The sequence below is a fragment of the Haplochromis burtoni genome, unplaced genomic scaffold (assembly GCF_018398535.1).
Source record: "Haplochromis burtoni strain Fernald_Lab_line unplaced genomic scaffold, NCSU_Asbu1 Contig_120, whole genome shotgun sequence".
Taxonomy (NCBI): domain Eukaryota; kingdom Metazoa; phylum Chordata; class Actinopteri; order Cichliformes; family Cichlidae; genus Haplochromis; species Haplochromis burtoni.
This window is the reverse complement of record NW_024582481.1, coordinates 1,840,007-1,865,102: the sequence shown is the minus strand read 5'-3', so window position 1 is coordinate 1,865,102 and position 25,096 is coordinate 1,840,007. Positions and strand designations below refer to the sequence as shown.

Genomic DNA, 25,096 nt, shown 5'->3' with positions numbered 1-25,096 from the left:
TAGTCGTAAATTACGTCAACAAAGTAACATCATACTGTGATTAAGAAATTGGTATACTACCGTTTATTCACGGTATGTCACTGTAAGCCCGCTGCAAGGTAATAAACTGCAATATATTAACCAGTAACTTACCGTTATCACGCATCATCAGTACCAAAAATATTCATCTCTGCTAGAGGATACCGTGTCCCAACAGGCGGTCATTTACTGTTTAACAGGTCGTAATTTACCGTAATTTCAGTTAACAGTAACATACTGTAAGAGACTGGAGGGTTCCAAAAAAATTGGATGGATGGATAGATAGACACACACACACAAAATATAATTCATGTGCTTTACACCACTTTATTTCAATTCTGATTTTTCCCTGCTGAAATACACATTTCCAAAATCAAAAACTGAAAAGAACTGAAAACATATTTTCATTGAGGAAGCACTTGTTTTTACTAAACCATGTAATCCATTATTTTCTCAGATGGTTGTACAAACAATAACGATATTATGTCATATCCATATCATGGCAGACAACATATGCTCAAGTGTTGGGTTTTCTTAGTTATATTTTGTAGGGTCTTAAACCTACAATGTGAAGTGCCTTGGCATTCATTTTGTTGGCACCATACAAATAAACTGAATTGTAATGAATATAATATCAAGCCCCACACTTCTGCCTTTATATACACTTTGTCCAAAATACTGGCTCACACCACCAAATCAATGCACAAAACAGGGTCCACGACATGGATGAGCGTGTGTGGTGTGAAGGAACTTGACTGACCTGCACTGAACCCTGATCTTGCTTTGTGGACTGAGTTCATTGATTTGTAGGGTGAGCCAATACATGTGACAATTAAAGTGTAAGTAGCTGAAATAATTTTTAACAAACGGGTAAAAGAAGGAAAAAAAATCAAAACTGTTGCACTCAAAAAACCTATTGGACAGAGACAGCGTCTTGCAAGATGGCAAGAGAGCTTGTCTTCATTGTTGTTCGTCTTGTGTAAATGTCCAGAAAGCATGGGCCATGGATCATCTGTGGAGACACAGGTAACAACACATTGGACACTTAAATTATACAAGAAATTCACTAAAAATGGCAAAAACAGTTACCTAATTTGAAGTTCTCCACTCAAATTCAGTAAGCCGCTGGAGGAAAGTTGTGACATGAGGGTTAATGTGAACAACCTTTCGCTTCAGTCCTTCTGCTTGTCCCAACCTTGGAGGTACATTTTGTTCCCTCTTCAATTCAATTCAATTCAATTTTATTTATATAGCGCCAAATCACAACAAAAGTCGCCTCAAGGCGCTTCATCAGGGTTTATCCTTACAAAAAACCTTGCACACGCTGACTCCTGGTATTCCAGGTTCAATACATAGAATGAACCAAAGAAGACTGACATTGCATCAGCAAAGATGTTCTCTTTGTCCAGCTCAACAATTACACGCCCCTCTGCACTCACCATCCAGCAGGTGGCGGTCATTGAACTTTGTCCTTAAATGTATAGGGGCAACATGTTGTCATTATGCAACATAAAATAATTTCAATACTTCACTTCTTCACACTGTCTAGATAGTCATAAAGCAAATAGCTATGTACAGTTAATTATTAATGGCCTTATGTACATAAGTCCGTTTTAACATATTATAATTGTACATAATTGGGAATTATTCTGCACATTAAACACACCTAACAAAGAGTCAGCCCAGTTAAATTACCGGAGATGAATCAACTGTATGGTTATTTTGGAGTTTATAGTTTGTGCTGCTGTTAAACTTTACAGTATTGACTTCAGTATTTCTGCTGTTGGTGTAGCTAGACTACTATGTTGATCAGTAATATGTAATGTGAAATTTGATATTGTTACTTTGCTGGATTCACTGAGACACATGTCCAACAACCTTGGTTTATAAAGGAAATTACAGAAATTTGAGCTAACAAAACAGAGACTGGATACCTGTGTCCACGAAAAGCTCCTGTGCCAAACAGAAATTTTAATATGGTCTAATCAGCTCTATTTCATGAATGACTTCTTACCAAGCATAATCAGCCTTGGGGTGCTTGGCAGGCTTTTAACATGCAAACTGAACAATATAAATTTGCGTGCACTGAAGCCACAAAATTTAGAAATACACATAGTTGCAAAAAGTTCAGTGACCAATTACCTTTCCTAAATGGCAAAAAATAAGAGTATTGTCAATAGGGACCAATTCCCAGTTTTTACATGATCAAAATTATTCACAAAAGGCTTCAATAAACAGAAAATGTGTGCCGACAAGAGAACAGTGCACAAAAATGAAAAGATATTTGAGCTCGACGCTTTAATGGGTTTAACATGACTTAGTCAGCACTCCGCACCGTACAGGTAGTACAAGCACACCTGAAAACACTGACCAGCTAACAGCTTTAAGCATTTGGGCGCAACCTCGGTAGTTCACCGATTCACCTGTTGCAAACGTCCAAGTTTCTATCAAGTCTCATAAATCCATCGGCAACTATTACCTAACCAGTCTTTTGAGTCTCCACATTCATAGATATTGACATTTTGTCTTTGAATGAAAATATCCTGGTAGCTTAAAAGTCAAAACAAACAGTAATAAGAACGCATTTCGGACTTCTCTCGAATAAGTGAAAAAAACACTTACCTTCAGACTGATTAGCTGGTTCCGATCCAACTTTAATGTGTCCCATGTCAGTCCGTTTTAGGGAAGAAGTGTTAAGTGGTTTCATTTAATTTTGAGATACTCCCGCATGGACGAGCAATTTGGAGTCTAGCAGAGTTATCACGAATAGCATATGATCTTCAGATATAATCCAATCAACCTTGCATTTAACCCGATTGAACATCCAGTTACCTCTGACTACTTCTAAGTTGCACATGTTAACGGTCTCATCATCACTCTGTGCTGCAGCGAACTGGATCTGTGGCACAGAATAGTTGATGGCCATGTTGTTCTCCTGCTTTGCAGCTTTATTTGAGAATTGCGGCTTAAACGTGCAAAACTAAGAGAAGCAGATCAATATTTTCTTCTTGTTGTTATTTAATGGTGGTTGGCAACCAGGGAAATCTATTTTCTATCCCAATTTTTGAGTTCCCGACGTGTGTCTCGTCACGTTGTACGTCAGGTGAAGAGTGTGGTGTCGGTCTATCGCACCTGTCACATTAAAAAGCTTTAAAAACGTAACAATCGCTTTAAAAACACAACCCAACGCGCTAAACTGTGATAATGTGTTACATTATCACGTATATCCAGGACATCTCTTCTGAACCAAGACGAAGTGGTGCTACAAAGGAATTATTTCGTTTAGGAGAGTGCATTTAATAGCAGTCTGGCCTGCAACAAAATGCACCGCTAAAAATACAGTTTCTGCTTGTCCCAGAATTTATTAATTTTGAGAGTGAAGTTGTAGGACTGATGCTGGTTAGTGGTGTAGGTTTCATGGATGTGACACCTTAACTTGTGTAAAATGACGACCAGAGCATATTATTAGGTTAGTTCACTGTAGTTAGGCAGAGGTGTCTTAAAAAGTACCACCTTATACAAAACAAATGAAGGTCCAGTATAAGAAAGAATAAGAAGAGAAAAAAAGGAACACCCTGCTAAATGAAGTCATTTTTAAACATTACTCTAAATGTAGCCATTAGTTTTTGTTGCTGGCCATACAAAAAATACATATACTTCAATTATATTTCCCAACCTTACCTAGTACGTATACTAATAATGCTTCTTGGGACTATATTGGCCCCCGTTTTAGTACATAACAGTATTCTTGAAATTAACTTTTAGATGTACTTTTTGTTCACCATAATTGTACTAGCATAATGTCATAATGTCTACAAGAGTATAGTTAAAATATACTCGACTCTATAACAATGCTAACCTTACAAGTATACTATTAATTAATAGTATTAATAATGTTTCACATTGTTTGAATAAACAAATACATTTATTAATATATGAGGTTCCATGCAGTTCAAGGAATTAAATTTTAGTGTGGCTGCAACTTACTCCTTAAGTTAAAAATTATGCTGTATATTGTAGTTTATATGTTATACTACTTTCACAGTGAATCACATTTTATAGTAATACACTCTGAATGAGGATTTAAGTAATTACTCTTAGATCTACAGTAGAAAACAACAGAAATCCGGATGGTGTAATAGTATAATCTCAGTAACATCACCAATTGTTACATTTGCTGTATTTTACAGCTGTTTCCATGAGTATGGTGAGTTACCGTAAAAATAATGTAATCTCATGGAATTTTCCCACAATTACATGCAAATTACAGTACTAAACTGCTAACATCCTTTAGAGCTTTTTACTGTTGATTTTGCAGTACTAAGCTCTGGAAATTACTGCAAAGGCTAACAGTGCACTTAATACAACCAGGGCACCCTTAATTCACTTTAGTGTGCTTATTTCATGTTGAGTGAGGGTGTAAGTACCAGTGCACCACTTGCATTCCTAGCATTTGCATTTGCACTAATCTGGTAAATAGATTTCTGCATATAGAGGTCTAAGAGGAACGTTAAGAGGTCTGAGGGATAATGCAGGAATTGTGGCACTATATCCAAAGAACTGACTGGTCAGATGGTGATTTCATCCCTCACTTGCTCAGCATACGCATATCCTTATGTTTTTGGAAATGGCAACATTTTTATACTACAGACTCATTATTTTTTCTTACTTTTAATTATTACTATTCTAATCATTTCATTTTTTTTTTTTTACTTAGTAGTGGCTGTATTCAGCTCTGTGTCAAGGACATTACTGTTTTTAAAAACCCTGATGTAGCCCTGTGCATGTGTATGTGTGCTTGTGGTCTTCATTTCAGTAGTAGTAGTTTTAACTTTTTTCACCCTGTAAAACATCCCACATGCAAGACGAACCAGTCATGCAAACGGATTTATTTTACATGGCACAAAAAGGTTTTTAGGATTTTTGTCATTCCCCAGTTTTACTTAAAAATGTTTCCTAGACATAAATGTAATTCACCAGACTTCTGCATGCACAGAGGGAAAATAAAACTATTGTGTGTAGTGAAATCATGATTCCCTTATATGAAGGAACATTACCATTAAGATAATAGGTATAATTAATATTTTGTTCACCGTTTCATCACCATCATGGCTTTTGGTTTTACTGACAGGCTGTTATATTTTATGTTTTTCATTGCCAAATTTCTGCACAGCAGCTCAGTGGTTACAAGGTAAAGTCTGACACTCTGACAGTTGCCTAAGGCTCTTTATGCAGGTCACTGCTTAGTGTTGTCCTCTGCTGCACCATACAAATGCTGTTTTAACAAACTTCTCAGAGAATAACTTGCATCTCGTGCCATTTCCTCTTTATGTCTGTTATGTTACACTATATTGTTGACAGTTGTTTATTCACATTGTTTCATATGAAGTTGAGAAGCAGGTTCACACTTGAAACACTCCTCTTGTAAATGCTGGCATATATGTTCGTTCTTGCTCTTCCCTTCCTCATTCTTTATTTGTCATCCTCTCTCACAGATGCCAGGCCTCACTGAGGCCTACTTCAAAATGCAGCCTTTGGCTTAGCTAGTTATTATTATTTATCTGTTATTTTCATTATGATAGTGTGGTTCTTGTTGATAAAATACCACACCTCCTACTGCTACCTCTGTAGTATTAGAGTCTTTTTTTACTTTGTGATAACATTTGTGAGAATGAAACATTCCCTCTTGTGTTGAGAAACTGATAAGAACACCCGTTTTGCATTTAAATCTTGTTAATAACAAATGTTTTACAAATACAGAGTCGATTCCCAGAACCGTCACAGAAAAGTCATTTTCTTCTGTTTTTGTATGTTGATCTTTCTCTTTGTCTTTCAGCAAGATAAGATTGGGGGGAAAATGCTTAGCTAAATTTCCTGAAACTTGATGGAGGTAGAGCATGAGCAATAGATGAAGCCATTAAAATTTGATGCAGACTCCAATTGCTTTAGAAAAATATGCAACTTTTTTATGAAGTTATAAATTATGAAAGAGTAGTATTGTAGTAGTTTGATATATTGCATATTCTAAACAATAGCAATGTCTTGGGCACAGATATATACAAAGATGCTTCAATGTATGAATACCTGAGGACAAGTTACACCTGTTGTTCTGCACTCTCTTGTTAAGAAGGGTAACAAAGAATAATAGTACTCATGTCCTTTCAGTAGTAACACAATATTAAAATAGTACAGCATTTTATATTCATGATTATATCTAAAACCAGCTTCATACCTGAGTGTAAAAACCATTAAAATGTTCCTCAAACTGATTCAAAAGTTTTTCTCCATTTCTTGCCTGCCAACTACGTCTCATCCTGTCTGGAGGTGAAACTTGGGGAGTCTTTCCCTGCTGAGTTCAGTGTGCTCTGCCTAGTCGTTTCAGTCTGATCCCTCTCCAGGGTTCATCCCTCCAGTTCATGATTCTGTTCTCCATGACAGACACATCACAGATGTCCTCTGAAGGCATGGTGTAATATTTGGATGTGACAGTACAAATAGGCCCTTGATGTTGTGCTTAGACAAGCCATTTCAGCTTATCAAGAGCAATGACTTTATCAGACAACCGGCAGCTGCTTATCACAAGTAATCAACCTTTATTTAAATTAAGTCTGATGGGAAAAGGGTAAGCAAAAAGACCGTAAAGGAAAAAAGAAAGAAATCAGGAAATACTGTCTCGCATATCAAAATGCACACGTTTACAAAAAAGGATGCTCACAAAAGAGCTTCTCACTCTCATCAATGCTAGTTAAATAAAGAAATTCTGGACTTCTGACTAACGAAAAGATCAGATAACTGCAGCATGAAAAACCAGAGGACTGGAGCACGATCCTAAACTTTGGTTGCGTTTGTTGAAAAGGTGGCATTAAATTAAAGTACCATATTATGATGGTGGGGTGTGGTCTGTGGATCAGCTGCAGGAGAGGTGCAGTGGGTTCATGAGTAATGCCAGGGGAGGCTGGCCGGCGCAGCTGGTGATAGTTATCTAATCATGCCTCCCCTATTTCTTCTCTATCTCTTCCATCTCTAATATATTGCATCCTTTAGCAGATTGAGGCATCTAACACCACTGACAGTCACATGTAGCTTTCCCAGTGTCTTGGTTTGCACATGGATTTTAAAAAGAAACACTTTGTAAGCTGCTGTAGTCTGTTTTATTTTGACGTCCCGTATGACTAGGACTTTAGCCAAATTACCTTTTAGTGGGTCTGCTTGTAGTCCTTATTGCCTCAAGTTAATGATGCAAGTGTTAGGATGCCTGGGTCGTCGACCCAGGGTTTTTGAGTTTATGATATTATTTATACTGTCTAGTTTTTGGTTTCTTTGAGTTCTGTCTTATGGCTTAGGTCTCTGTCTTCTTTAGTTGCTCTGTCTCCCCTATCACCTGCATCCCCTTGTCTAGTTCGCGTCTGTGTGTATCTTAAGTTCCTATATCCCCGTGTTCAGTCAGTGTTTTATGTCTGCCCTGTTCCCACGTCTCTGTTCCCTTTGTAGTGCCTGCTTATGAGCCTGTGTCTTTGTTCAGTCTGTGTTATGTGTTTCCTGTTTTACTTTGAAGGTCTGTGTCTTATCTCAGTGTGTTCAGTTTACGCTTCTTTGGTCTCGTCAGTTCTGATTTGTCCCAGCTGTGTTTCCCTCCTGTTACCCATTCCCTGATTGCTCCCTCTGTGTATTTAAGCCCAGTGTTTCTCTGTGTCTGTGTCGCGATCTATCGTTTTCCTAGCTGTGTGTTCTGTCATTCCTCCAGTTTAAGTTTGTTTTGAGTTTTTTCAGTTATGTTATATTTTTGAGTACCAAATTAAAGCCTTTTTGTAGTGATGGGCAGATGAAGCTTCATGAAGCACTGAAGCTTTTCATCCAATTGGTTCACCCCAGCGCAAAGCTTCTTGAAGCTTCATTTGCTCTAGTAGGACACCTACTGGACGTAAAAATATTAGTTGGCATGAATTTGAAGAGTGTGGCCTTTTGCACACAGCCTGTAAATGTCAACAACAAAAGGAGTGTGTAAAACATGTATATTGTAGTGATGCAGTATACTGTGTATATTTATACTGGCAGTATGGAAAATGATTATTTGGAAATGCTTAAAATGGAAATGATCATTTACTGTGAGGTGAGGTGTGGTTGGGGTGTGGACAGTAGTTGTGCTTTTGTAACGTTGAGGTATGGACAGCTACACACTAGTCCTGCCTGTTCACATTTTATTCTGTAAAAACTAAATTTTCACTGCTTTTATGACTTTTTTAGTGGGGAGAACATAGCTAGGATTTAATGATTTAACAATGCTAAATGGCTGGGAGTCCTCAATCACCATGCTAACCAGGTCTTCATCTATTTGAGATTGTTCTCCTGAGGAAAGACAATAAAGATAAAGCACAAATATAAATATCACACACGTAACTTATAACAGTTGTATAATATTGTTATATCATTTAGTAACATTACTGCATGCTATATTATCATTGCATTTGATGGCTCACCTGGTCTTGCTCCACAATCGGTGTTCCCCTTATTCTCATGCAAAGCTCTGTAGTGCCTAAGCATGGATGAGGTGTTGTTGTTATATCCCAGCTCCCTGGCACATAGCAAACACTTCACCTTGTACAAAAGTAAAGACAGCTTAACATAAATTGTATTGCACCATCAGTATTATGAAAATACATCTTCTGTAGAAATTTACATACCTTGTTGGGAGGAATAAGATCAAAATGTTCCCACACAGGGGAGGACATCCTCCTCTTCTTAGCTGGCTCCATTCTCTCCTGACTTTCTCTCCTCACTCTCATAAACCTCCAAACTGTCTCCAAACTCTCACTAACCGCAACTCTCCATCAAACACCCACATTTTGAATGAAGTCTGAGGGGTTTATATCGCTGTCATATCTCGCGGCAAAGTTCGAACCACTTCATGAACCAGTCACGTGGTACAGCCGGGCAGCGAGGCTTCGGACGTCATCATTTTCAGCTCCTCCCATAAATGAAGCAAGCCTCGATACGCGCTTCGCGGAAACGCCCCCTCATTACTCGACACACGCTCCGAAGCCTCGATACAGAACGTCCCATCACTAGATACTTGAAATTACTGTTTTTTCCATTTTCTGTGTTGTAAAGCACTTTGTGATTTTTATCTGTTGATATAATATATAAATAAATTTATTATATATTCATTCACTCTCACATTCACACACTGGTGGAGGCAAGCTACAGTTGTAGCCACAGCTGCCCTGGGGCAGACTGACAGAAGCGAGGCTGCCATATTGCGCCATCGGCCCCTCTGGCCAACACCAGTAGGCAGTAGGTGAAGTGTCTTGCCCAAGGACACAACAACCGAGACTGTCCGAGCCGGGGCTCGAATCGGCAACCTTCCGATTACAAGACGAACTGCCAACTCTTGAGCCACGATCGAAAGACTAAAAAACAACATTTTAACACAAATATGGCACTAACCTTTCATATTTGTTATTATTAAATGGATATTAAAAAAACAGTAGATTTCCAGTGTTGAAGCGCACAGTAACAAGAATGAGGAAGCAGGTATAAAACACACAATTCCAGTTTGTTCTCGTCACATCGTCTTGGCACAGACTTAAAGGTAAGACTACGACATGAATAAGGATTAAGGTGGCAGCACCTTCCCTTCTATTTTCCACTGCCTATATTATGAGGTCAGGAAAAGCTGTGCGGCAGCACTGAATTTATTGGACTGAATTGTCTGGTTTGACTTTTTATCAGATGGCACTTCTGATTCTCCTGGTAATGCTGACAGCATGTGCTGCACTGCCTCAAGATAATACATATGTATTCTTATTTCTAAGAGAAAATCAAAAGGGCGTTTTTACGTTGATGTTATATCTTAAAAACAGTCTTAAAACACTTTTATCACTGATGTCTTATACCTTCATGTATAAAAAAGGTGAATAGAACATTTAAAGTGTTATTAACCATCTTCAGTCAGGTTCATCCAACTTTTTGTTTCTCTGTCATCAGTTATGTAATGGCTAAACTGTGCACAGTATTGAGATGTACAATATGGCATTAGATTTGGATTTTTTCAGTCATAACTTGGTCTGTCCAACACCCCTTTTTTTGTAGATCTCTCTGGCAAAATGTTCATTTTTCCACAACAAACTAACAAAGCTAATGTGAGACAGAATACATCCATGCAGAGCCTCACAGCTGTGACGCCCTGTTTCAGGTAGTTTTGAAACAATGATAACTGCTAAATGGAACCAAAAGCAACATGTCCTGTATGATCATTTTATCATACCATTATTCCAGCAGGTGCATTACAGACCTCAGCAGGAACCACAACCTTTTCTCTCTCTATACAAGCTTTCTTTCAACAATGGCTTCCTGGTATTCAAGGAAGCAGGAAGTAATGTGATTGACATCTATGTCAGAAACAACAGAGTAACAGTTACAGGCCAGGATTACATGCTGAATCGTGGCAGTCTATTTGCACCACTTGGGATTCTGAATCTGAACTGGTGCAGCTGTGGCTTAACGGAAAGCCCTCAATAAAGAAATTCATTGGGGGATTGGTCATCACTGATCCAGTTGTTATCATAGGATAGGTAAATTCATACTTTCTGGGTATTCTGGAGAATTTATTTATTGTATGAATATATTTCTGTGAGAACTCATCCTAACTCTCTGCAATTTATACAGGAGCAGGATTCCCATGGCGGGGGATTTGACATCAATCAGTGTTTTGTTGGGATGATGTCTGATGTCCGCATGTGGAACTATGTCCTTTCCCCTTGTGAGATCAAGCTTAGAAGATCTGAACTTCACTCCTGGGAATGTGATAAACTGGAGGGCGCTAGAGTTCGAGGCCACAGGCAGAGTGCTAGTAGAAAATAAGCTGACTTGTGAATAAAGTTACACTATAAATAAATCAAGTCATTCAGAAGAAGCTTGAAAACATCTGCAGCTGGTCTTTGGGTAGGGTAATGTCATTAATCAGTTTCATTTCTATGAAAAAAACAATCTCATGCTTAATCAGAATAATCAATTTAAAGAAAAACATGTTAATTAATTGCTTTGTATGTGTATAATAGTTTGGGGTTTCTCTTTTACACCAGCTCCTGTCATCAATAATCTAAATAGTTTCCTCAGTATAAATACTCTTCCCTGTGTTTTCTGCCAGATTGTCTTGGTGCAGCGAAGCATTACGATATGTGATCATGTGTCATTTTATTTCTCTAATGTTCTTCTTCATAGTTCATTAAAAACAATCATTTTGAACTGCAGTCTTGTGTCCAGTGTCCTTTATGACTATACTGACAAACCATTTATAACACTGTAGTATAAAGCAAGGGTTTCCTGGACTTTTTGACCTCTGAATATAATTCAGTTCCCCTTTATGTGTTATCATCCATGTTTATGAAGACTGAGTCAGCTCTTGGCTCTCCTTGTGGAGCTCATCTCTACACATTCATCTAAATGTGAGTAAATTCTGCTTTATATTATCTTTATGATTGTAGCCCTTGAAGGCAGGATAGGAGGAATACTTGGACTCCTGCACGAGTGTGCTCGTGAAGTCATGTTGATTTATTCACTGTAAAACTGCACAGCTCACATTAGGATCAAATTAGGACAAAACCCGAGGAAAGGCAGAATATCAGTGCTTTAAAAGAATTTCCTCTATGTCACATAGACAGTCACAAAACTACATTCAATTTTCCACCTACATTTTTACAACCATTAATCCATCTAATGCTCTATGATTTAATGGTTCATATCAGAACTAGTGTTACTTAGTTCAATGCCTGGATATTAAACTGAGCAGCTTGTAATTATTCTATATTTCTCCTCTTTTTATGGCTTCTTAATTCAACTTTAATGACCGTATTTTTAAGCCTTTTTTTTTAGATATGAATGCTTGGTATTACTTTATAGAAGACCAAAAACTTTAGTGATTTCTGTCTTTGAGTAACTACTTGGCAGAGCTTACCAAGAAAAGATAGCAGGTAAAGTGGAAATATCCACTTTAAATCACAATAAATCTCCTAGAGTGGTTATTGTTGCAAAACACATTCTTGTAATATTTTTAAAGAGGATTCACCCAGTTACAGACACAGAAGCTTGCAGGTTTGTACCACCTTCAACATGCTCTTGGAATTAACCAAAACATCGAGTTATTCATCATCACATTGTTTTGCCCAGGTTGAGCTCGTTTTCTGAAGGAATTGCAACATTTCCTCAAACCATGGCACTGGTGATGTTGTAGCCTACTTGCAAACCTCCAGGGGCTTCCACAATAAATTAGGCTGCAAGACCGGAGCTGCAGCAGTAACACTGCTCACTTTAAACACTTCACTTTTGACATTTGTGCTGAATCAATTAAGCATATGTGCTGTCTGAAAACTCAGAAAAGCCCCTTGTGATAGGCTAGCTGCTTCCTGATGTAATGGAGGGCAACTTTTACCTCAACAGAGTGAGGGAGATGAGAATTTCTAAAGGTCCAATCCTCCAGACAATGGGGAACTCTTTTTGCTTGAAGTACCATTTGCTGCGCTGATGTGCTCGGCCACAGTGAGTGCACCTCATGCTGCGCTGAAAATGTAAGTCTTTAATGCAATCCTGAAGCTTACACAGTTTGCTTGCATGAAAAACAAATAAATGTGAAGATAGCATATGGCAAAATTTATTTTAAACAACACTGCTTTTTAAAAATATATATTTTTTTTTTCTTTTTATTGAACCTGAAGACCTTAAAATTTAATAGTTCAGGGAAAGCAAAAATATTGAAGCTGTGAAGTGGAAAAAAAACTTAAGTAGATCCTTCTTTGAGCACTGTGTTTATTTGGGTTTTAATAAGAGTTCAGTGAATACTTCTTAAGACCCTTTTCTGAATGTTGAATGTCTGCAAAGCCTTGGATTTCTCTGAGAGAAACCATGTGAAACAGGACAAAACAAAGAAAGAACATCACAGTTTTTACCATCTATTCTTCATAAAAATGCAGAAAAGCATTCAAGGCTCAACACTCAAATCTAAACTAAATATAAATTAATAATCAGGCTAAGTATGCAGAGGCATATTTCACATGAATCTTAGTTTAGAATATTTTTAACTTTACAAAAATAAAGACATTTGTCTGTGTAGTCTGTGATTTCAAAAGCACTTTTACACAACAGATGTGATACTATGAGGCCTTACCCAGTGTTGGGAATGTTACTCAAAAAAGTAATATATCACACAGTACCCATAAAAGTATTGCAGTACTTCACTTACTTGCCAGTGAAAGTCATTATTTACAGTACATGTTGCTTTACTCTATAAATTACCTGAAACACATTGTCTTATTATTTCCTGTTACCAACATAAACCTTAGGCTACTATTCCACAGTGACACAAATCCCTGAGGATAAGGTCTTTCTTTTAGTTTTTTATGAAAGCTGAGCAACCCCAAGAGTCTTCAAAGTGCAGATTGAAATGCAAAAACACAAACAGCAACAAGCCTGAGTGCTCATCACTGCGTTTATTACCCGTTGAAGTTCAGGTTCTGACTGCTGGGCAGAAGTCAACATACGCTTTAACATCACTCTGGGTTCATGGATAGCTTTATGTTAGCATGCTGTCTGTGCAAAGACATCCAAAGATCCAACGTTCTGTTAGCAGCTTAATGCAGTTGTTTCTGTCCTGGACACAGTTTGTATTTTACCATTGTGCTCTTGTCCTTTTGTGCAATAAAAATAAAAGTCATGTCTATATTTCCACTGAAATCAGCAGATTGCAGCACAAGTCCACAGGAAAAACAGCAAAACAAAAAAAAAGTCTTTTTGTTTGAATTTTTTTTAAATGCCCAGTGTGCAGATATAACTGAACCTTACCAAACCTTTACCAAAATATTTTTTTTCTTTTGCAAAATATTTTAGCATTAGAGGGACATTAGTACGGTACAATCTCAAAAAAGGTTTGAAATCTTACAAATCCAATTCCCAAAAATAAAGAATAAAAAAATGGGATACTGTGTAAAATGTAAATAAAAACAGAATGCAATGATTTGGAAATGTCATAAGCCCTATTTTATTCACAAGCAAACACAGAAAACATCAAATCTTTCAACTGAAAAATGTACAATTTTAAGAAAAGCATATTTGCTCATTTTGAATTTGATGGCAGCAGTGCATTTCAAAAGATTTGGGACAGGGCCCAGAGGCTTTTCTATACCACGATTTGGCATCCTCTCCTCTTTTAACGGCAGGCCGTAAACGTCTGAGGGCTGAGGAGACCAGTTGCTGAACTTTTGGGAGAAAGTTGTCCCGTTCTTGTCTGATATATGATTCTAGCTGTTCAGCAGTTCGTTTTTGTTGTATTTTGCAGGCAGACCAGTTCAGCATCAGATTCTTTTACTACAAAGCCATGCTGTTATAATAGTAGCAGTATGCGATTTATCCTTCTCTTGCTAAAATATGCAAGCGCTTGCCTGAAAAAGACATAATGTGGATGAGAGCAGATGTTTCTCTCAAACCTGTATATACTTTTTAACACTGATGGGACCTTTCCAGATGTGCAAGCCGCCAGTTCCACAGGCACTAATGCACCCTCAAACCATCAGAGCCATCTGACCACAGAACACTTTTCCGCTTTTCTTGAGTCCATTTTAAATTTGCTTTAGCTTAGTGAAGACAATGGCATTTCTTGATCATGTTCGCATATGGCTTCTTCTTCGGATGACAGATCTTTGACCTGCGTTTGTGGATGGCACAGTGAACTGTGTTCACAGTAAATGATTTCTGGAAATGTTCCTGAGCCCGTGCAGTGATTTCCATGACAGAATCATAGCTGTTTTTAATGCAGTGTTGCCTGATCATCACAGGCAACCAGTACTGAATTTTAGGCTTATCTCTTGCTCTGACAGATTTCCCCAGATTCCCTGAATCTTATAATGAAAGGAACATTCTGAAAATGTTCCAAAATTTGTAGATGCAGTTTTTTTGTAGACAGGTGAACCTCTGAAGCTATTCACAGCTTTTAGCGAATTTGCTGTAAAACTGAATGCCTGTGGAAAGCCACAAAACTTGAGGTTCATAAGCTCCACTTAAAAGAAGTATTATCTACCTTCAACAACATGGTGAAAGATGCGAGAGCCACTTATTTCTCTAAACTACTCGCAGCAGGGAAAAGAAAAAACATAGTAAATAACATAGTGCCCCCCCCCAACTCCGTGTGTACCTGCCTTTTCAGATAAGGGCTGCAATGACTTTCTAAGATTTTTCCAAGGTGAAATCAGTAACCTAAGAGGAAACATAGCTCCCTCGGATAGTCCTTTCAACCATGATCTTCCACACCCTGTAATTATGGAATCCTTTCACCCAGTTTCTGTAGAAGACCTATCAGAAATAGTGACCCAAATGAAACCCTCAATGAGTCCAGTTGATGTCCTACCTACTTCGTCATTTTGCAAAGTTTTTGACACCATTGAGCCCTCTGTGGTCACACTGATAAACTGTTTTCTGCTGTCTGGCTCTGTCCCCAGGTGCTTTAAACAGGGTGTTATTCAACCTCTGCTGAAAAAGCCGAACCTGGATTCGACTCTTCAGTCAAGCTACAGACCCATCTCAAAACGTCCTTTCATTTCTAAAATATTAGAAAAAGTCGTTTGGTCCCAAGTAAAAAAGGCACTGGAGAAACATAGCATTCTTGATAACTGAAGGTTATCAAGAATGCTATGTTTCTCCAAGTAAAAAAGGCACTGGAGAAACATAGCATTCTTGATAACCTTCAGTCATGATTTAGAAAATCACACTACACAGAAACTGCTCTCCTCAAAGTCACAAATGACCTTTTGATGGCCGCGGACAGAGGTGATTGCTCAGTCCTCGTCCTATTGGACCTTAGCTCGGCCTTTGATACCGTTGATCATCAGATCCTAATCCACCGCTTAAATCACATGGTAGGGATATCTGGATCTGTTCTGAAATGGCTCACCTCATTTCTGACAGAAAGAACAATCTTAGTTTCAGTGGGAAACTTTCGCTCAGCTGTTGCTAAATTGTCATGAGGAGTGCCGCAAGGTTCGGTTGTAAGCCCCCTATTGTTTTCTTTATATATCCTTCCTTTAGGTCATATCCTATATCCTATATTAGCAGCTTCAAAATTATTTCCTACAACCTGTATGCAGATGATATCCAATTATACATCTCATTTAAACCCTGGGAATTCGACAAATTATCCACTCTAATGACTGTCTTAAAGAGATTAATGGTTGGATGACAAACAATTTCTTGCAGATGAATGCAGACAAGACTGAGTGTTTGATTTTTTATTTATTTTTTTGCCTGTCCCATTTTGTTCTTTAGCCATCAGAATTGTTGTCTGAAGACCAACATGGATACCCAGTGGATTTACTTTGCCAAACGGATCACCACGGCTCATCATCCAGGCTCCAGACACCCAGAGGCCCCAGAGTGCGAGAGCCCAAGGAGGACCACCGGAGGGGCATCCGTGCCACCCTCCTGGAAAGAGCTGAGGAGAGCCCCAGATGAGAGGTCACCCAGTAGCCACGGAGAAGAAGCCAGAGGGGGCTGCAGTGGCGTGCACGCCGGCTCTGCCAGCAGCCAGCTGTGCCAGAGTGAACTGAGCCGCAGGCCCGGAGGCCCGAGGGCCCCTTTTGCCCCGGAAGAGGCCTGACCGAGCAACAGGCACCAGGCCCCGCCAAGAGTGTTTAATTTTTGCCCCAGAGAGCATCAAGTCCCAAATTAGTCCACGTCTGGGTCCTTTCTCATCCTCAATAAAAGCTACCGCTCGGAATCTTGGGATCATTTTTGATCAATCTCTGTCTTTTGACGCTCATATCAAGTCCTTGACCCGCTCCTGTTTTTTTCATCTAAGAAACATTGCCAAACTCAAGGCTATTGTATCCAAAGGTGAATAGGAGATGCTTGTCCATGCTTTCATCTCCTCTCATTTAGATTACTGTAACGCACTCTTTTCTTGTCTAAGGCTTCCCTCAATTGCCTCCAAGTGGTCCAAAATGCCACAGCAAGGCTTTTATCCCACAGTCATAAATTCGCCCATATCACCCCTGTGTTAAAATACTTGCACTCGCTTCCGGTTGAGTATAGATATCAGTTTAAAATCCTTACTTTTACATTCATGTCCCTACAAGGTGAGGCTCCCAATTATATCAGAGCTTCTCCAACCCTATTCTCCAAACCGGATCCTTAGATGAACTGATAGTTGTCTTCTAACCATTCCACGGACCCGTTTGAAAACGAAGGGGGATCGCGCTTTTCAAGCCTTGATTCCAATATTATGGAACAGTTTACCTCGCCCACTACGCACCATCAACTCTGTAGCTACTTTTAAAAAACAGCTCGAAACACATTAGTTTAGACAGGCATTTAGGTAATATTCATGTGTAGCAAGCTGTTTTATTGGATGTGCTACTATACCCTATTTATATAGGGAGTGCAGAATTATTAGGCAAGTTGTATTTTTGAGGAATAATTTTATTATTGAACAACAACCATGTTCTCAATGAACCCAAAAAACTCATTAATATCAAAGCTGAATGTTTTTGGAAGTAGTTTTTAGTTTGTTTTTAGTTTTAGCTATTTTAGGGGGATATCTGTGTGTGCAGGTGACTATTACTGTGCATAATTATTAGGCAACTTAACAAAAAACAAATATATACCCATTTCAATTATTTATTTTTACCAGTGAAACCAATATAACATCTCCACATTCACAAATATACATTTCTGACATTCAAAAACAAAACAAAAACAAATCAGCGACCAATATAGCCACCTTTCTTTGCAAGGACACTCAAAAGCCTGCCATCCATGGATTCTGTCAGTGTTTTGATCTGTTCACCATCAACATTGCGTGCAGCAGCAACCACAGCCTCCCAGACACTGTTCAGAGAGGTGTACTGTTTTCCCTCCTTGTAAATCTCACATTTGATGATGGACCACAGGTTCTCAATGGGGTTCAGATCAGGTGAACAAGGAGGCCATGTCATTAGTTTTTCTTCTTTTATACCCTTTCTTGCCAGCCACGCTGTGGAGTACTTGGACGCGTGTGATGGAGCATTGTCCTGCATGAAAATCATGTTTTTCTTGAAGGATGCAGACTTCTTCCTGTACCACTGCTTGAAGAAGGTGTCTTCCAGAAACTGGCAGTAGGACTGGGAGTTGAGCTTGACTCCATCCTCAACCCGAAAAGGCCCCACAAGCTCATCTTTGATGATACCAGCCCAAACCAGTACTCCACCTCCACCTTGCTGGCGTCTGAGTCGGACTGGAGCTCTCTGCCCTTTACCAATCCAGCCACGGGCCCATCCATCTGGCCCATCAAGACTCACTCTCATTTCATCAGTCCATAAAACCTTAGAAAAACCAGTCTTGAGATATTTCTTGGCCCAGTCTTGACGTTTCAGCTTGTGTGTCTTGTTCAGTGGTGGTCGTCTTTCAGCCTTTCTTACCTTGGCCATGTCTCTGAGTATTGCACACCTTGTGCTTTTGGGCACTCCAGTGATGTTGCAGCTCTGAAATATGGCCAAACTGGTGGCAAGTGGCATCTTGGCAGCTGCACGCTTGACTTTTCTCAGTTCATGGGCAGTTATTTTGCGCCTTGGTTTTTCCACACGCTTCTTGCGACCCTGTTGACTATTTTGAATGAAACGCTTGATTGTTCGATGATCACGCTTCAGAAGCTTTGCAATTTTGAGACTGCTGCATCCCTCTGCAAGATATCTCACTATTTTTGACTTTTCTGAGCCTGTCAAGTCCTTCTTTTGACCCATTTTGCCAAAGGAAAGGAACGTTGCCTAATAATTATGCACACCTGATATAGGGTGTTGATGTCATTAGACCACACCCCTTCTCATTACAGAGATGCACATCACCTAATATGCTTAATTGGTAGTAGGCTTTCGAGCCTATACAGCTTGGAGTAAGACAACATGCATGAAGAGGATGATGTGGACAAAATACTCATTTGCCTAATAATTCTGCACTCCCTGTAGTGTTTTATTGTATCGATTGATATGCTTTTATACCTGTTTTATACCATTTTTATTGTTTTGTTTGATATGCTTTTATTCCCATGTGAAGCACTTTGAAAAAACTTCCAGTTTCAAAAAGCGCTATATAAATAAATGTTACTTACTTTACAAACTCTGCCTCTCTAAGATGCTCTTTTAATTTACTGACCTGTTGTTCCATTGTGAATAAAATATGGGTCATTACGTTGTTTGATCTCATTTTACAGTCCCAACATTTTTGGAACTGTGGCTGTACAAGTCAAAGGCAAACCTCATAATTTATCTGTAAGTATCGGCTCAGTCAAATTATCGTCTTCTGTGAGTTAAAGTTAAAAGTGTTGGTATTGCACACTCCTGTGCGCACAATTTCAAATATCTAATTTCTGTATGTGAATAGTAACTAAAATATAATGACGGTTGAATGTCTGTGGATGTCCAATTTTGCAGAATTTTTCATTTTCCGAAGTGGCTTTAATGAAGAAAAAAGGACCTAATGAATAATAAAAACAAAATCCTTTGCAGAAAAGCTCTCATAAATAAACCATAATTTCTTAATTAAATGCATTTTATTCTGTCACAATTCTGGGATACATAATTTACATTTCTGAAGTTCCCATGCTATTTTGTTATACACCTTTCATTTAATATCTAGTTGTACATTTCACAGGTGGAGCTTGAATGTCAGTGATCTCTGTATTAACCCACAATTTCTGCAGCCTATTTACACTCACACAGGTTTAAGCCTTCAAGGCTAGACACAAATAAAGTTATTATAGGTTTCAGGGCTGTCTAGGTGTGTAAAATTAAAGATGAGAGGAAATGAATTATGTAAGTTAGCTTGTTTCACAGCTATTCTGCTCTGCATGTTGCTACATCTTAATTCTTTCCAGAGGCAATACTGGAATAATGGAATAACTCACACACCAACACACGCACACACCAATGCACACGAACAGCAGGCAGTTTGGTAAAATCGGTTCACTGGTAACAGGAGGCTAATACAATAGGAGAGGATGTAAGGGATTACAGATTGTGTATGCAGATAATGCTGTTAGATGCTAGATAACAGGATGTCTCTGCCTAAATGTTCTGCTTTAGGCGAGAGGCACTGCGTTTTCTTTATATAGCACCAGAATCTGTCATGGCGACAGCTACTCCATCTTCTTCTTTCCTTTTTCTGTCTCTGTATCATTAGGGATGTGCATACCAACCTCTTCTAACCATCCTGCACCTGTTCATCAGCCATCACTATTGAGTTTCCCATTTTTGCTCATCATCTGTTCAAATCTAACTGGATCTGCTTTCTCAGCAATTCCTCGGTAGTAGTGGGTATTTTGAGGCCAGCCTGCATGTTTTATTACTACCTACCTGCTTCAGCCGGGTAAATTTGCTGGTGACTGTAACACTGCACTAGACCTATGGTAGTAAAGGTGTTTGTGAATCTGCTTTTGACTACAAAATCTGTTGTTCCGCCCCCAAGTTAAGTGCTTCGTGTTTTTTTTTTTTTTTTTCATATAATCTGCATGCAGAAATCCAATTAACTTACTCACCTTCATGCTGTGTATGTGCATCATAAGCATGTGTGTCTTAGTGTGCACTCTGGTGTGCTCTTGAGACGGAGGCAGGTACGGGTAGTGAGATATTTGTGTCAGAAAGCAGGGAGATCAATAACATCCTGAAAAGAGAGCAACCTCAGGGATACAATTGCTCCACTTGAAGGGAAAGGAGAGTGGAATACAGAAACTATTGCCTATGTTTATCAAAACAGTGGATTTCAACAGGGGATAGCAATCTATTTTTCAGCACATTTGGTGAAAAAGATACAACACAAACATCTGAAATGTGTGGGGGGGGTTTCACTCAAAAAGAAAATACACATTAAAAATATTTATATCAACAGAAGCATGTCAATTTGGCATAAACCTAACTTTTCTCTGAGTATTGCAAAGTCAGGAACAGGCAGGATTAGACAATAACTCACCACTGGAACCACTGGTCTTTCTTTTTCTTTACTTTGTGCAAAATCGAAACGATTGTTATGCTATTTCATTTTCCCTACTTTATGATTGTCTACAAATGAAAAATAAAATAACATGTCATTGAAACATTCAGCAACCCTGGATCACATGTTAGTGGCTTTGAGTTCACCCATCTCATCCTTTAACCGGTTGCGTTCCCAGCCTTGGCGAATGCGCATGAGCGGACGGTTCACGCAGGGGAGGACGAGGACCAGCTTGAGCACCAGTGTTACCGAAGGAACAATTAGACAGAGCATGGAGTCCGGAGGAGTGTACCATTTATACGTAGATTTGCGAAGGAATTTATCCCAGGCATAAATGTAGCAATGTGCAGTGGAGAGAAAAAGAGTCAGGTAGCCCAGCGTCGACTGTGGGGAAAAAGAAACACACACACACACAATGGTAAAAATTAAAGATTAAATACAAAAGAGTTAAACAAGAAGACGATAAGCTTTCTGTTATCTGTTAAATAAACATGAAACTAGTGTTGAGTTTATTAAGTAGGTAATAAAAATTTTATTTCAAGCATTTTGTGATCAACATCACAAAGTGCTTTAAAATAAACTTACAGAGCATAAAAGCAAAAGTTAATCAAACACAAGTAAAAAATATGGGTTCAGCTTAGCTTAGCAAAAATACTGAAAATGTGTGGAACCTTTGTCCAAAGGTAGAAGGTTTTTTTAAAAAAGCAAATTAACTGGTGAGGTTTAGAGGCGCTCAGTTTTGTTGTGACAGTATTTGCTTTCTCCTTTTGTCATGCTACTCTAAGCTAGGATAAGTCAACTCTAGGCTGGTACGAGCAAATTTACCACACAGACAAACTAATGGTATCAACTGTCTCATCTAACTCTGTGGAAGAAAGAGAATGAGAATGAGCTATCTCCCAAATTACCAAACTATCCTTGGAAATGCTTTATGCTGAATTTAAGACTGACATGCACAGACGCAGACATAATAACAAACAACCTAGTGCATAATGTGCCTCCATTTCCATGTTTTAGCATTTGCAATAAGGGCAAACAGCAGAGAAAGCAAACAGTGCTATTGCTATGGCGCAGTAATAAACTGTGCCCCTGTGTGATGACGATAAGGGATCTTGCACCTACTTGCACCTTATTAAACCAGTGGAGAGCAAATATCATATTACACAGTGTCCTAGCATTTTTGGATATTTGCTGGTATTCAGGGCTTTATATTCCGATGTTGACAACAGTGATCACAACTAGAAGCAAAAAGTAAGCTTATGTAAGCATATTATTGTTATTTCATGTCTTATTTCATAACTCTCCTCACTAGATCATAAGAATTAGTTTGACTTTCACCTCCATCTCTGAGTACCATTCGCTGTCTGAGGTCTATCTATGGACCTGACCTTTACACAAATGGGCCTGTGACCTGTATTAAAAATCTTCTCACTGGAGGATTATACCAGGTATCATAATTCTATTTAATGAATAACTTAACATTTAAAATCCTTGGCTAAAGTCTCTCTGTGTGCCTGTGTTAGGCGGCTAGTTAACTAGGCTCTGGGGAGACAAGTGCCAGTGACATATTGCTATATTGCTTTTACAACACTTTAATAACTGATAAAAATCTAAGAAGTTCTAAATGTAGATTATCTAGAAGGCTCTAAAATATGCCTTTACTGATATGAAACACGTGACTGATAAAGCATGAGAATTTAAAGGTGTGCATGAGAAAATGCACATTCACACACAGCACATACATGTGAAGGACTGTGCATTTTTATCTGCACTGACCTGAACAAAGCTGAACTCTCTCCAGCTGAGAGTGCCTCCAACAGATGGCAAGGATGTTAGCCCCAGCAGGACAAAAAGAAAGAAGCCCAGGATTCCCAGTGCATATAATGAGTCAGTGCGCCATGCGCTGGTATTGTCAAAGTAAAGTGGAGTGGTAGTATTTTTCTTCACCTACAAGGAAGAGAGAAAAGTGGAGGGACTGTTATTGCAGTGAATGTTCTACATGTACATATAAGCTTTATTTAATATTTTTCTTTGTGCAGGATTGCAGAAACACTCCAATCAGTTTGCACCAGCCTGCTGCACTTTACCTCATTCAACACATTGGAGATGACTCTTTGTCTGTCAGAGTAGCGGGCAGGAATGATTAATGTGTAGATAGCATGGAGCAATGCAAAGCCTAGTGCAAGAAGACCCAACTGTTTCCTGCACAGCATCCAGCGATCTAGCCAATTGGGGAAACGCCTGGAACATAGGAAAATGAGTTAGGCACTTTACGCTGCAAAAATCATGCCCTTTTTTTTTTACATTGTACCAGGAATGAAAATGTTTATGTTTGATGCCTGACCTGTACTTGGTCCCTCTGTAGAGCTGAAGGAACCCAGCTATAGCTCCAGGGAGGTAGCAGAGCGACAGCATAATGAGGGACACAACTGGAGTGATCTGACACATGGAAAATAAAAACACAATGAGAAATGTAAAATACCGTTTTACGAGCAACTAAACAAAGAGGAGCATATCTTTACCTTGTTGGCCAGGGATATCATTATGCGGTAGGAGATATCTTCATCATTTTCCACATATGCATAGATGATATCTCTAATGACCAAATACAAGAAAAAGAAGGCAGAGAGGCCGAAAGCCACGTACAAAGGCATCCTCCACTCTGGGAACAGCTGCAGAGGAAAGTCCTCCACCTCTTTAGCAGCTGACAGGGACCCTTTGTCCACAACAGTGAGGCCTAGTTTGGTGGCCATCTCTGCCACATCCCGTTTTGCTTCTCCATTGTTCCCACACAGGTACACCTAGGGCATAAATAGAAATAGTCTATAAATGTGTATTTCTCAAAAGGCATATAGAGCTTGTCACAAATATAAAATTAAAATTTTTTAAAGGTTTGAAAAATTCTCACTAAGCTTTGCACTGCAGGTTTTATCAAAGACTCCTGAAACAGGAATAAATGATGCTTTTGTTGGGGGCTTTTCAGCCGGCAGTCTGGTTCTCTAATGAGTATTAAGGCAGCAGGACAGCATATGTGCGACTGATTCAAAAACCTACACCTTCTGCATTCATGTCTGCAGGCAGGAGAATTTTTACCAGTGCAACAGCGCGGACCATTAATCTGTTCTTAGTCGTTTCTGACCAAAATGGAAGATGATGCGGTTTTAGCTGTCTGTGAAGTTTCATCGTGTCACTAATATTATCTTTTCTTTGCAGTTACAAACTGTATTAGTTGGTAAATTGATGAAAGCAGATTCTAAAATAATAATATGAATGTTAACATTTATTAAAATTTTTCTCTCAACACTTTCTTATGATCTGTGTTTCTATTACTAATAGATGACTCACCTGATTCGAATATCTAGTGAATGACTGCACAGCTACACCTACATTGTGTGTCCACAGAATTACCCCTGTTTTATCTGTCACCCACTGCTCCTTCAGTTTTTTGGGAAGAAGCCCCTGAAAATGTATTACTAGGTAAGCACACGTGCCTACTTTATATACATATGCTGCTCAATATGTAATCCCATTCTAGATCACAGCATGGTGAAGCTTATTACTGCACTCACAGCTCTGTGATAAGACGATTAACTTGTTTGTAAAAGGCGAGAACTAACGAGAGCTAGAGAGTGTGTGACAGAGAGAGAGCAGTTTGACAGGCATATAGGAGAGTCAGTGGGATTGAGCAGTTTTCCCCAGGTGTGTGTGTGTAAGTGGACTGGGCAGCCAGCCATGTCTCCCTACATTACTGCACCAGTAACAGCAGGGGACAGCCGACAGACTAAATCTCCATCTGAATGTAAATGTGACAGAGCCACAGCCCCGCTGTGGATCTAATCAAATTGCTGGCTGGGGAATAGCACACACTTAAAAGCATGAGTGTGTGTGGATATATACTGTAACTACATATGCGCTGATAAAGAAACACACATTCAAACACACACACCCTCTTTTCTCTCACAGCTACCTGTTTTCAAAGAAATAGAACACTGCAGTGGTTTGTGTGTGTGTGTGTGTGTGTGTGTGTGTGTGTGTGTGTGTGTGTGTGTGTGTGTGAGTGTGTGTGTGTGCGTGTGTGTGT

General features: G+C 39.0%; 1 protein-coding gene, 1 long non-coding RNA gene and 1 pseudogene across 2 annotated transcripts in view; 1 reads left to right on the top strand and 2 right to left on the bottom strand.

The window, feature by feature from the left end:
* Nucleotides 1-573: 573 nt before the first annotated feature.
* On the bottom strand, nt 574-3,066 carry LOC121815035. Its single transcript, XR_006054743.1, has 2 exons — nt 2,033-3,066; nt 574-1,030 (listed from the first exon to the last, which is right to left on the bottom strand). It is a non-coding gene; the product is annotated as an uncharacterized LOC121815035 (long non-coding RNA).
* Nucleotides 3,067-9,583: 6,517 nt separating this feature from the next.
* LOC102299817 lies at nt 9,584-11,255 on the top strand (annotated as a pseudogene).
* Nucleotides 11,256-19,566: 8,311 nt separating this feature from the next.
* Nucleotides 19,567-25,096, bottom strand: part of LOC102299510 (metalloreductase STEAP4) — a 10,704-nt gene continuing 5,174 nt past the window's right edge. Inside the window, exons 5-9 of the mRNA XM_005934828.3 lie at nt 23,538-23,816; nt 23,360-23,454; nt 23,103-23,256; nt 22,792-22,962; nt 19,567-21,399 (exon numbers count right to left, since the gene is read on the bottom strand). Of these exons, the coding sequence (XP_005934890.1) occupies nt 21,136-21,399; nt 22,792-22,962; nt 23,103-23,256; nt 23,360-23,454; nt 23,538-23,816 (963 nt within the window). The 3' untranslated portion in view covers nt 19,567-21,135. The remainder of the gene's footprint in view (nt 21,400-22,791; nt 22,963-23,102; nt 23,257-23,359; nt 23,455-23,537; nt 23,817-25,096) is intronic.